At 34.8% G+C, this 14134-nt stretch overlaps 1 protein-coding gene across 2 annotated transcripts in view; it reads right to left on the minus strand.

The window, feature by feature from the left end:
* Positions 1-2527: 2527 nt before the first annotated feature.
* The window catches only part of LMBRD1 (LMBR1 domain containing 1), a 112245-nt gene continuing 100638 nt past the window's right edge, over positions 2528-14134 (minus strand). For both annotated transcript variants that reach the window (XM_045498675.1, XM_045498676.1), the window contains 2 exons: positions 3245-3336; positions 2528-3102 (listed from right to left, as the gene is read on the minus strand). In XM_045498675.1, the coding sequence (XP_045354631.1) occupies positions 2986-3102; positions 3245-3336 (209 nt within the window). In that variant the 3' untranslated portion in view covers positions 2528-2985. The remainder of the gene's footprint in view (positions 3103-3244; positions 3337-14134) is intronic.

Below are 14134 nucleotides of genomic sequence, written 5' to 3' on the forward strand. Positions count from 1 at the left end.
TAGTGGCACTTTGACAGAAGTCAGTTCCAGGGTCCTCATTTTGCCAGTTCCCTGCTGCATGTCTGAACAAGTTAATTACTTGCTTGAAGTTTGCATGGAGTAAGAGGGCCTTGACTTTTTAGAAAGCCATCACTAGGGATGATCTCTAAGTTAGGCATTTTCAGAGGACTTCAGAGAAAGTATGTCCTTCATTAGTGAAGTCACAAAACTCCAATCAGCGTATTAAAATATAAAGTTAAAGCCATTCCATGACTGAGGGGTCGGGGGAAACTTTGTCAAAGTAAACTTCTAAATAGGCAAGAAGCAAATGTATAGAATCTAAGAAGAAAAATAACATATTTAAAAAATAGAACTAGCTAAATGAAAAGCTAAGAGTTGCTCTGACACAAATAATAACAGAAACTAATCCTAGCAGTAACAAAATGTATATTTAATATTCAAGACAAATAGGGCAATATTTTCATAATAAAGCAAAATAAATCTTAAAAGTAGGCCAAACATACATTCCCCTTAACCTAATGGTTTATATAGGCTTAAATCATGTATTCAGACTTAAAGATTCTAACTAGCAAATTTGCCTGTCAACTGAGTGCCTTCCAAGTGCAAGGAACTATTCTAGGCACCAGGGACGAACTTGAAAACCCAGACAGGTGTTCAAGAACTTACCTTCCAGAGGCAGCACACATGAAAGCAATAAATGACATCACACTCTACAGGGTGCCATGTGAGTAAAGACCACCTAACTGCCTGAAAGACTTAGGGAAAGAGTACCTGAGGAGATTTCAAGAATAAGGATTTTCTTAGGAGACAAAAGGAAGGGAAGGGTATCATAGGAAGAAGGAACAGTTCAACAGACAAGAGATCTGAGAAATCAGCCACTTGGATAATGGTGAGATACCTGGCTCATGTGATCAGTGTGAGGATAGCAGAGAAAGCAGGACAGTCAGGTAAGAAACATACCAGAAAGGCTTTACGTGTCACATGACAAAAAAGGATTTCATTCCAAAGTAAATGAAAAATTTTCACAGCAAAGTAATGGAAAAATCTGATCTGTATTATCAAGGTAAGGCTGAAAGGAGTCAGGGCTTGGCACGAAATCCAGTGAGAAAGTTCAAGTACTTTGTGTTACTCTGCTAGGGCTGTCATAACAAAAACCCCCAGACTGTGTGGCTTAAACACTAGAAATTTATTTTTCACAGTTCTGGAAGCTAGAAATCCAAGATCAGGGTGCAGCAGGGTTGGATTCTCCAGGGTCTTCTTTTTGGTTTGCAGATGGCCTCACACGGTCTTTTCTCTCTGTGTGTATATCCCTGATGTCTCTTCCTCTTCTCATAAAGGCACCAGCTTACTGAATTGGGGCTCCACATACTGGCCTCTTTTCACCTTACTTACCTCTTTAAAGGGCCCCATCTCCAAATACACTCATATTCTTAGGTACTGGAAGTTAGGACTTCAACCCAAGAATTTTTCAGGAACACAACTCAGTCCATAACAAAGTGACTGGCAGTAAGAATGGAGAAGAGAGGACAAATGGAAGGATAGTTAAGAAGTAGAAATCAAATACTTGACTGATGAGTCAGGTATACACAGGAGATAAGGAGTTCTGCTTGATCCCTGCTTTAGGCAATCAGGTATATGCTGGTGCCATTTGTCAAAACAAACAAAAACAATAGAGAAGGAGGCTTGGTGTGCTCAGAAAAGTGAGAAGTTCAAGTTGCAATTGAAGTACTCATTTCTAGTTAACAGGTAAGTAAAATTTGAAGCTTAGGAAAAAATAATAAATATATTAATGATATGATATAATCCAACAATATAGATGGAAGCCCAGGGTACAGGAGATTATCTAGAAAGAAAATATAAAATAAAAACAGAAGGGAATGAAATTTGGTAAATAACTTTAAGGGTGCATGAAGAAGCCAAACATGAAAGCTGTGAAGGTATATCTGGACAGACAAAGAATGAGAACAAAAGAGAGTGGCACAAAAATTAAGGGCAAGAAGAATTTAGTGGGAGATGGCTGTTAATTCCTAAGACTTTTTCAGAAAGTTAATGGTATTTTACTTCAAAGATAGGCTTTTTAAGAGTTCTAATTTGTGCTTTTTATGAGTTCTGATTTACAATATTGTTTGTGATGATTTCTCACTATCCAAAATGTGTTCAAAATACCAGTATTATGTAACATTCCTTATACCTTTTGAAAATTATAAATCTTTGGAATGAAAAAAAAAACCTTTAAAGCCAGAAATGTCAAATGTATTAAACTAATCAGTAAAATGATTTTTTTCAAGGTTAATTATTCTTGACAATGCTAACATTTATGCTGGAAGGCAAATGTTGAAGTGGGCTACCTACAACAATGTATAGGCCTTAATTCCTGTAGAGGTGGTAAGATATCTCATGGATTAATATCTGAACAATAGAACACATCTTGGAATGCCATGGTCTCATAGCACTAGGTAGCCTGAAATCTGTTCATGAAATATATTTGAATGGCACTACTGATTTAATGTACAAAACAGAAAACAAGTTGCAGAGGGGAGTAACATTTATTTGTCAGCTATTTTGTGAGTATTATTTTTAGACAATCACTTATAGACACTTCAGAATTCCACATTACTCTAGAGACCCAAAGGCACAGATACAATTGATTTATTATGTTTTTTAAAAAGTGACAAAAGGGAATATTAGTTCTGGAAGATTTTTAATCAATTCAACACTATTATACACTAGAGAAAAAAAAATTTCCACAAACATTCCTTCACAAAATCCATAGTTTTATATTTACATAGAATTATTATAGCAATTTTAAATGTTAATCTATGATACAATATTACTTCAGATAACATAAAAAATATAGTTTTTTTTTTAATAGCCATGCTCCCATTTTTGATGAAAGCTAGTCAGTTCATCCTAATATTAGTTTAACACTTTAAAAATGCATAACAGACATTCAGTCAGCCTTATAAACCCCTACGACAGAGGCTGTCAAACGGAATAGACAGAGGGCTCATCATCACTTATGTCTGAATCATCTTCATCTACTCCTTCAATGACTGATTTCTTCCCTTTACAACAGGATACAATTAATCCAATCAAGAATACCTATAAATTTAAATAAGTTACATGTTAGTTCTTAAATCTAAAATCATTCAGAAAGTAATGAATTTATAATCCAATGTCATTACTGTGATACAAATGGGAAATTAAGGATCAAATCATCCCTAGGTATGATAACAGTACTTACCCCAAGAAAGGCCCAGTTACCAAAATAGTATGCTGCACTAAAGAACCAGAATTTGTGAAGGAACAGGTACGTCCGGGTAACAGTACACTGATCTATAAAAGCAAATAAAGGACTATGGTGAGATATTTTCTTTCTTGAAATGGACTATCAATACTTTATCTAAAAGACTGTTAACCAAATAATGGCCACGGTCAGTAAGTGTTAGAGATAGGACTGAAATCTAGGTCCTTCTCCAAAGTCCACTCTTTCAGTACCCTTTCTTTTAAATTACCAAATAATAGGATATTTAAAAAAATGAATGTCTCCAATGTAATCCTGGCTTATATAAGTATATATATATATATATATATAAAGCCAGGATTACATTGGATTATGTGTGTGTGTGTGTGTGTGTGTGTATATATATTTAAAAGCCGGGATTATATATAAACATTATATATATATATATATATATATATATATATATATATATATGTGTGTATACACACACACACACACACACACACACACACTTAAAAGCCAGGATTATATATACACATTATATATATATATATATATAGAGAGAGAGAGAGAGAGAGAGAGAGGCTAGTTTAATTTGAAATAGAAAAAGCATTTAAACCTGGAGTGTCAGATATGTGCTAAAAAACAAAACCGATAAAAAGTTCCCCTGATGAAGACAAAAGAACAAACAAAACAAAACAAACAAAAAAAAAACAAAGTAATCAGAATTGATTATAATTAAGTTGTACTTTTCTAAGAATCCAATTTTCAGGACAGCTCAAATTTGAGAGTTTTTTGAGATTTTTTTTTCTTTTAAGAATGCTATTGAAAAGGCTGCTACTTTTTTAAATACAAAATTGTTATTTACTAATATGCTATTGCTTGAATTTTAGATTAGTATTTAAATTTCGATTAAAAATAAATCATACACCAAAATGAATCAATCATAAAGAAAAACGTAACTCTTAAAGAGACTGATTGTTTAACATTTTTGTCAGACTCCATACTAGTTTTATCCAAATAGAGTATTTTCATTAGCTTACAGAGTCCTCTATCCTTATACACATATATCTGATAAATAATATCTAAGGAAATATTCGTTTATTAAAACCATTCAGAAAAGCTGGGGCAACAGATACAATATAATGTATCTGATTGAAAAATTATATATGCTGCAGCTAATAAAGGATTCTAACCTTCTAAACTTCAGAGGGCCCTTCATTCATTACAGAAGAAAATCCTTATCTTACAAGGCAACTTTTCAGTCTATTAATTACAAAAAAGACTATGATTTCTGCATATTTTAACCAAAATTGACAATGGCAAGAAATTTCACATGCAGTTAGGAGACTAATATCATAATCCTATAGCTGATTAAGAAAATAAATACACTGATTTCTAATTTTACCAATTCTCTTATCATCATCAATAAATGCTATTTTCTCTTAAAACATAAAATTAAGCTGAATCTGTAGCTCAATTTATTACACAAGTGTTCTAATACACTTTATTTTGGGGCTATCACATGGTTTTCTGAGAATAGCCTTTAGGTTATAGTTTATACAAATACAAGACTTGTTACGTAAAGTTTTAGATATGTTACATACATATAAGATAATCTAAATCTTATCTACTCTAATCCCTTCCACTGTACTTCAAACATTTATTTCTGAATTGCTCAATACCAAACTGGACAAAGCAATCTTTTTTTTTTTTTCTGGCAGAGAAACATGCAGTTTAATAAAGAAGCAATCTCTTCCTTTCATAAACAAGAACCACCAATCTAATGATGATCTACTGTCCCCCATCAAGGGCCTCCTTCATATTTTTTTCTCTCTTTCTCAACAGAAAAGTCTAGAAGGAAAAGTCAAAGCTCTCTAACAAACACCAAAATGGCTTCAACCAGTGGCGTCTGAACAAATGTTTATCTCCTGTCCTATGGTTACTAGCACTCAAGATTATAGCTGGGTGCTGTGCTGAGATGAGAGTTCAGTCTAACAGAGGAGAATCCCAGAGAGGAAAGTCATTAGTCATTTACTCTGCTCCACAATATTTTATTCTCACCTCCACTACAGATCTTGCTTCAAAGTAACAGAATTACAGGCATACCTTGGAGATATTGCAGGTTAGGTTCCAGACCACCTCAATAAAGCCAATATTGCAATGAAGCAAATAAAATGAATTGTTTTTGTTTTCCCACCGCATATAAAAGTTATGCTTACACTAAGCTGTAGTCTAAGTGTGCAACAGCATTATGTCTAAATAAACAATATACATACCTCAATTAAAAAATACTTTATTGCTAAAATCTAACCATCACCTGAGCTTTCAGCAACTCATAATCACTGATCACAGATCACCATAACAAATATGATAATAATAATAAAGTTGGGATTTTGTAAGAATCCTAAAATGTGACACAGACATGAATTGAAGAAATGCTGTTGTAAAAATGGCACCAGCAGACTTGCTCAGGCAGAGCTGCTGCAAACCTTCAATCTGTAAACAATGCAGCATCTGCAAAGTGCATTACTAAAGCAAAGCACAATAAAACGAGGTATGCCTGTATTCAATTTGTCACTTTTCCCATTAGATAAGTCTGAGTACTCTAAAGTATCCATCAGTGAACCTGGCATTCATATTTAAAATAGCTGCCCAAGTAAGCTAAAATTTTTTAAAAGGGGTATTTTATTTAAAAATTGTATTGCTAAATAGTACCTTTTCTAATGTAACTAAAATCTGACAAGATTCCAAGGATGTCAAAACGAGAGACTTGCATAGATCATGAATATGAAGTATAACTACAATGTCCAGTGTGGTGAAGGAAGAACCCAGACTCTGGTGTCTGACAAACAGTGTCAAATATCACTTGGCCACTTCCTTGACAAGTGAATGGGCAAACGTGAACTGTTGAGACTATGCTTGTGAAATGAAGAGATTGCCTCTGTACAGGGTCATTCTAAAGACCAAATGAGGTATACCAAAATCTCCGTGCAGAGTGGCAGTTAATATTAATTTTCTTTTTTTTCCCCCCTTCTTCAAGGTATAACTGAACCCATGATAAAGAACATACTTAAGAGCGGCTCAAGTGGTCTCAAGAAAAACAACTAATATTAAGATTTTTAAAGTGTATGTCCAATAGTAGTAAAGAAAATAATGGCTTAGACATCAGTATCATGACTATTGTGTCTATATTCATTATTTTTATGTCTCTATAGTCAAAGTGTCACCACCTAGACCCCAAGACCTGACCTTTACTGCCCACTAGCTTATATTCACTAATCTCTGTCTTATGTTTTTCCTTAAGCACTTCTTTCTTGCTTACCTCTCAATTCAGGCAAATGAAACTGGAAACCACCCCCAGGTGATGGTGACTGCCCTGACAAGACCTCCCACTGGACTAGATCACCCAGACCATTTGAGCTAAACCCCTGACTTGTGCCTGCACAGATGCACCAAGAAGTGATCCCTGGAATGACCAGCAATTACCTTTACTTCATTATAATACTGAACGTCTGCCCAAGGAGAAGCCTTAGCCTCATTTACATCACATATAACATATGTATAGACATGTCTTCTTAAGGTTCATGTATGACCTTATGCTTCCTCTACATATGACTACAAGGCTTCCATATCTAAATATTCACCCCAACCTTAAACAAAGGGTACTCATTCACCCTCTCTTGGGGAGTCACAGATTTGGAAGCCATTCCACATGATCTCCTTATCTGCTGCAAATAAAAGTTTTCTTTGTGTGACAACTCAACCTGGTGTACTTTCTAACTCACCAAGGAGAGAATTCATGTTGGTTCAGTTACAAATTCAGACACAAATGGATTTAGCGAAATTCAAATGTGTATAATTCAGTAATATGATATGTGCTAAACAGTAATATACCTTTAAATAAAAATAATCCATTTGAATGTTTCAGAAATGAAGAGAGGGACAGGCTGGGACTTGTGCAAAAAACTCCTGTTAACAATTATTTTAAAAACAAGAACAGTATCTTCTATGGCTTAAGTATTTTATGAACTTAACCCTACAAGTATAAACATGTTTGAGAAAAGTTCTTCAACCTTCTCCACGTTGTTACAATGTTCTAAACTTTAAAAATAAAAGTTCCATTACTCCTTTCCATACTGAAAGATATTTCGGGATTCAAAATACCACTGAGTTAGAAATCTCAGGGCCAGAATGGGGATTTTAAAACAGAGGCTGAAATGGCAGAAGTCAGTCAAATCAACTCATTTTTCCACAGAGGTCTAATAAACCATTCAGTGACATTTTAAACTTGTCTTATCACCACTGATTGTTTGGCCCTCCACAAAAAAATATATCTCATTTTTCCTATCATATTATTTTACATGTTTACCGTTTTTAAAGGTTGTAGATTTGACACAAACCTTCTAAAATAACATTAAAAGATAGTCATTGTTAGTTTTCTGCTATGTTGTTGAAAAATGACACTAGATCACAAATCCATACACACAGTATATAACAACTCTTTATAGCTATTTTTATATGTAATGTATATATCATTATGTTTATATTGATATAAAGTGGTATATGTCCACAGAAGAGTTTTGGTTAATAAGCGCATTTTTATTTTATATCCAAGTGATGATTCCACACTCAATCAACAGAGGGGGCTTTTCTCCTCACCATCTGCCATCTTCCAGCTGTTTACCTGAATCATGGATACTAGGAGATCTATGGATGTCTTTATACAGTTATCTAAAAAATTATAATTAAATATTTTGTTGATTTTTTTTTTTTTTTTTAATTTTAGAAAGAAAGAGTGCAAGTGGGGTAGACGGGCAGAAGAAGAGAGAGAGAGAGAATCCCAAGAAGACTCTACCCTCAGCACAGAGGCCAATGTAGGGCTTGATCCCATGAACTGTGAGATCATGACCTGAGCCGAAATCAAGAGTCAGATGCTTAACAGACTGAGCCACCCTGGTGCCCCGATAATTAAGTATTTTGAACTTGGTTTGACCTTCAAAATAAATTTAAATCACTGGATGTTTCATTTAAGGATTGTGTTCTAAAATTAACTGTTCAGGAAATTTCTGTTGTTCCTCAAAAGGACATATAAAAGTTCTAATTAAACTAAAGAGTACTGTTAACAATGAAAAATTAAAATAAGGGTTCAGATAAAACCTTTTTTTTTCTGATGATAAGGTGGCCACACAAAAAGGATCAAAATTAAGAGCCAGGAAAGGATATCTGGAGCACATGAATAAAACAAGATACTTTTGACTACTGACATGATGGTCTACCCTTCCTCCATCTCTTCTCACTTATCATCAAACAGATGAATAACAGAAAGTGCAATTAAATCTCTATTTTTCATGTAACAGCAACCATTATAAATATACCTGATAAATTTTATATTATGTATTTCCTGTTTCCTTTTAAATTGTTATGTCACTTTTAAAAATGTTTATTTATTTTTGAGAGAGAGAGAGAGTGAGCAGGGGAGCGGCAGAGAGAGACAGAGATACAGAATCCAAAGCATTCGGCAGCACAGAGCCCAACTCGGGGCTCAAACTCACGAGCCATGAGATCGTGACCTGAGCCGAAGTCAGATGCTCAACCAACTGAGGCACGTAGGCGCCCCCGTATGTCACTGTTAATGTGTGCTGACACTAAAATAACTTTGGTTATTAACTATGATAAACCACAACTTCTACTTCAAATATATTTTTAAAACATGTAGTGTTGATTTAAGCCACAATTAAGTCATCAGGTTATACCTTCACCTGAAATCAACTCAGAATTAATTATACTCTATATCTGTACTTAACTTATATAATGAATTCTTATATTACATATGCATATATAGAGAAGGCCTTTGAGAAAATTCATGTACCATGGAGAATGAACTTTAAACTTTAAGGCAAATATTTTGTCTGACAAAAACAGACATCTGGACTATTTAGAATGCCACTTTATGTCTCATGGTTGCCCCTGATTATGCTAACTCTGATTTCTGCTTAGGGTCTTGATACTACTGAATATTTAGAATAGACATGTAAATCTTAACTATACATAGGCTAAGGAGCTTGACTTTATTGTGATATGATTAGGAATTATTTATCAAATGATTTTAAGAAAGGGAATAACATGAGTGGAATGTAGACTGGCAGAGGGGATTGAGAGTAGATAGAAGTTCACTAAGTCAGGAGACAATCTGAGTGAAAACGTGAGCTGTCAGGATAGAAAAACAGGTTGGACTGAAAGGTTTTGGAAGTAAAATCCCAGTTAATCACTGTTTTACTGTCAAACAGACTTACAGCATATGAAATATATACACATAAAAACCTTTGAGATACTAACAAATTGCATCCCAATAAAAAAAGAGATACTGGCAATATACTTCCAAAAAAAAAAAAAAAAAGCAGAAAAAAAATTTAAATATGTAATAAAAACCAAAGTTGTATATTTATCTTAAAATTTAATAAATGGGGTTACCTGGGTGGCTCAGTTGGTTGAGGGTCTGATTTTGGCTCAGGACAAGATCCCAGGGTCATGGGATGGAGCCCTGTGGAGCCTGCTTAAGATATTCTCTCTCTCTTGCCCTCGGCCCTTTCCCCACTCACTTGCTGCCTTTAAATAAAATGAATCAGGGGCGCCTGGGTGGCGCAGTCGGTTAAGCGTCCGACTTCAGCCACATCACGATCTCGCGGTCCGTGAGTTCGAGCCCCGCGTCAGGCTCTGGGCTGATGGCTCAGAGCCTGGAGCCTGTTTCCGATTCTGTGTCTCCCTCTCTCTCTGCCCCTCCCCCGTTCATGCTCTGTCTCTCTCTGTCCCAGAAATAAATAAAAACGTTGGAAAAAAAAAAAAATTAAATAAAATGAATCAAAAAAAATTAACAAATAGCATATAGTTAAATCAATATTTTGTTAAATTTCACTGGGGGAGCCAAGTAAAAGGGAAAGAAAGAATTGGTGAACATTAAAAATCAAAATTCTAAAGGGAATAGTTTGTGTTTTATGAATACACAAACTATATCTGGTTAATAAAGATAACACTTGTCAGATGTTTTACACTAAACAATGAGTTTTATAGTGATTAATTTTAAGAGCCAGTATAACTGGCGTTGAGTTCTGATTACATTTAAGTAAGTTTAAGATATTTCAAAGGTGCTAAATTAGGTAGTGCTCCAAGAAAGAATGTTCCTAATTTCATTTGTGTTATTCACCGGCCATATAAAATTTATAAAAAGGAGTTACAAAGGTAATCATTAGCATATAACTTGTAGAAATAATCACAAACTTATTTAGTAAACTCTAAATTAGCAAGATTTACTATCTACTAGTCTTTTCCTAATTTTTTTTAACATTTATTTTTGAGAGACAGAGCAAGACAGAGCACAAGTGGGGAAGGGGCTGAGGGCGGGGGTTGGGGGGGGGGGGACACACAGAATCTGAAGCAGGTTCCAGGCTCTGAGCTGTCAGCACAGAGCCTGACACGGGGCTTGAACTTACAGACCGTGAGATCATGACCTGAGCTGAAGTCGGCTGCCCAACAAACTGAGCCACCCAAGTTCCCCATATTATTTATTAGTCTTAATTGACCAAGGATAGTCAAATAAAAAAAGGGAATAGAAAACAACTGTTTTCCACTACTTAATTTTTTCATGTAAAAAAAAAAGTTTAGTGGGTATAGTAAAAAATACTAAAGTTGGAGATAGAAAACGGAGGTATCAGTTTCTTTATAAGTGACAATAAGATGATATCTGCCTGAGGTATACAATGACAGGATAGATTGACCTTCTGAGAATTAAAAATAGAGAGAAATCTACATGTGATTGCTGATGTTTTAGGAGTTAGCAACCTTAAGCAAGAATCTGCATATTTGTGGCTGAGAAGTTTCACAAATTACCTAGACCGGCTTTGGCATAGACTCCAGAGAACTTAGAAAGTTTATACCTAATTAACTTCACTATTCTTAGTTGAACTTTTATCATCACCTAGAAAAAGAACTTTGATATCAACAAACTCTCGGGATCTCAAGCAAAATCCAAGAAAAATGATGCTCTGGTCAATACCTAATTTTCTGGTCTGCATGGCAACCTCACTTGACAACAGACACAAGACATTATGCTATCTCAGCTGGATTTTACCAGCCAGTAAGATCAATGAGGCCCTCTTTCTGATTCCATGCCTACCTAGAAACAATGTGACTATAAATCTCATTTTCCATACAGATTCTTTCTTGTGAGAGTTCACTAACCCAGGCCTCTACTTTCTTTGATAGTTGTGCTTCCTGTGGTAAATTAATGAACTCACAGCTGGCTAATACATTAGTCTCTCTTCTGCTCAGGTATCTGAAGCCAAATATAGTCGGTGATCACCAAGGTATGGTAGTATTTGATGGGTAGATTTAAATCAAATAAAGCTATCAATTCACAAACTTATTATTTGTCAAGTAAAATATTATAAATTTACAGTACTTAACCATGAAGGACTATTTCAATCTGTTGAGAACAAAAGTTTTTTGGTTCAAGATGACAGACTGGGCACAGTCATTTGTTCCTTGTCCTTCCCAGAACCTCATTAAAGCTAGAGTAGAGGAATAAAGCCAGGAGCAATCTTTTAACAGCAAATAGAATGGGAAGAAGGCCATCAGGTGATTAGAGACTTCAACAAAAATCTGGAAGATGAAAAGCCACATTTAAAAGCTTTCCAGTAAAACTGGTTTCCCTCCTATTTATTATAAAATATAAATTTAAGGATCACTAGAAACCTCAGTCACAGAATTCTCATGATGAGGCCTCCTAGTTTCTGACACTTAAATATAAATTAACATAAATATGAATACACTATCAGATATATATAGAAAATATCAGCATGAAGGAGAAAAAATAAGATAAACAGAACTCTTCCTAGACAAACAGAATTGTGATTTTATTTAAAGGAAACCATTACGAAAAATGTATAAAACCTTCAGATATTGGAGAAGATATTACACATCCATAAAACAAAGATGTTTGAAAAAGACCAGAATACTAAAGTACTTGAGGAAAGTAAGACTTTGTTATATGAAATAAAAAATGCAGGATATAGTCTGAAGATAAAGCTGAACACATACTTAAGAATCCAGAGTAAAAATGGTAGGCATAAAATATGAAATATAGATAAGACAAATGATCAACTGAAGATATCCAGCAACTAATGAACATAAGCTCCCAAAAGGAAAGTGGAGAAAAGAGAGCTTACCAAGTTAGCTTCAAAAGAAGAAATACATTGGCATTAGATATCTCACCAGTTAAAAATGAAAGAGAGAAGATGATGCAATGCCTTTAAAGTTCTAAAAGAAATAACTTCTTATACAGAATTCTAAGCATAACCAAACAACCCATCAATTATATCAACTGAGAACAAAATAGTTTTCAGACATATAGGTGTTTTCTGATATGTATTTCATACAAAGCATGTCTTTTTTTTTTTTAAGCTCAAGTAAAGCCAGAGGCTTGGGGGAAGAAATCAAGAAAAAAGATATGGTTTATAATGCATCAAAAGTCCAGTGAAGAGAAATTATAACATTATAGATGAGCAGCAGAATCAGAAAGCAATTGAACCAAATAAGAAAAGGAAGTCAGTAGGGACTTAGAAGGTACAATGGATTTCATTCAACAGATAAAGTAAGCAAGAAGCTAGGTATATTAATATTTTATGATACTTTAATAACTTTTTAAAAAGAGAAAAAAATAACAAATAAAGTAGTTTAATTCTACAAATTGTTGTTTTGAGGGAGACAGAAAAATATACTTATGTAACATTTTCTTAGCCTGAAGGAGCTATAAAAGGGTGTCTGGCTGGCTTAGTCGGTAGAACATGTGACTCTTGATCTAGAGGTCATGAATTCGAGCCCCATATTGGGCACAGAGATTATTTAAGAAAGAGTAGAACAGAGATAAGATATATAAATGACTATAAATTAAGACAGAGTAAGGTAATGTGATAAACAAGTAAATGTTATGGGAATTCAAAGGAAAAAAAGAGACCGCACATGTTTGAAGGTTCAAATCAGAAGGTCAGGTTTGAAGCAAACATCAGATAGTCAGGATTCTGGGTGATGAACATGGGCAGGGTGACACAGAAACTAGTTGTGACATTTCAAGGACAAATAGTTAAAAAGTAAAGGTGGAAAAGATGGTCATGTTCAGAAAATGTATGGAAAAATCCTACATATTTGAAGGATGGATTAAATAGTGGTAGTCCATCAATCTTAGTCTGAATCTGTCAGACGATAAGGGGAGAGGAACTTAAGGTTTCTACTGAAGGAATGGCATTATCAGAGTACTTTAGAATAGCGGTTTCCACACTGTGGCTCCCAGATCAGAATGCTCAGAAAATTCTGGAGTCTGACCTCAGATTCACTGAATCAAAAATTTTGTAATCTATGTTTAACAAGCCTTCAGGAGACTCAGATGCATGCATAAACTCGATAATCACCGCTTCAGGACAATTAAGCTAATAGCACTGGGTAGTGTGGATTAGAGTGGAGTACTAGTTAAAAGGTACAGCAATTCATGTGAGATGTCATTCAGGTGAGATCTGAGGGTCAATCTGGCTACAGTCCCTTAGCAGCTGACTAGGTGTGCAGAAAGAGTGGACTGAAGGTAACTGTGCTTTGAATAATGGTGGTAGTGTGAGACACAATGAAGTCAGTAAGTATAGTCCAAAGTCCTTATGTAATAGTTTGTATTCTCTTTATCGAGAACTATTCATTTTATTTTTTTCATGTGTATTTATTTATTTTGAGAGAGAGGGAGAGAGAGACACAGAAAGAAAGAGAGGGAAAGAGAGAGAGAATCCCAAGCAGGCTCAGTGCTGTCAGCCCAGAGCCCAACATGGGGCTCAATCCCACAAACCATGAGAT

This window comes from Leopardus geoffroyi, chromosome B2 (genome assembly GCF_018350155.1).
Source record: "Leopardus geoffroyi isolate Oge1 chromosome B2, O.geoffroyi_Oge1_pat1.0, whole genome shotgun sequence".
Classification (NCBI taxonomy): Eukaryota; Metazoa; Chordata; class Mammalia; order Carnivora; family Felidae; genus Leopardus; species Leopardus geoffroyi.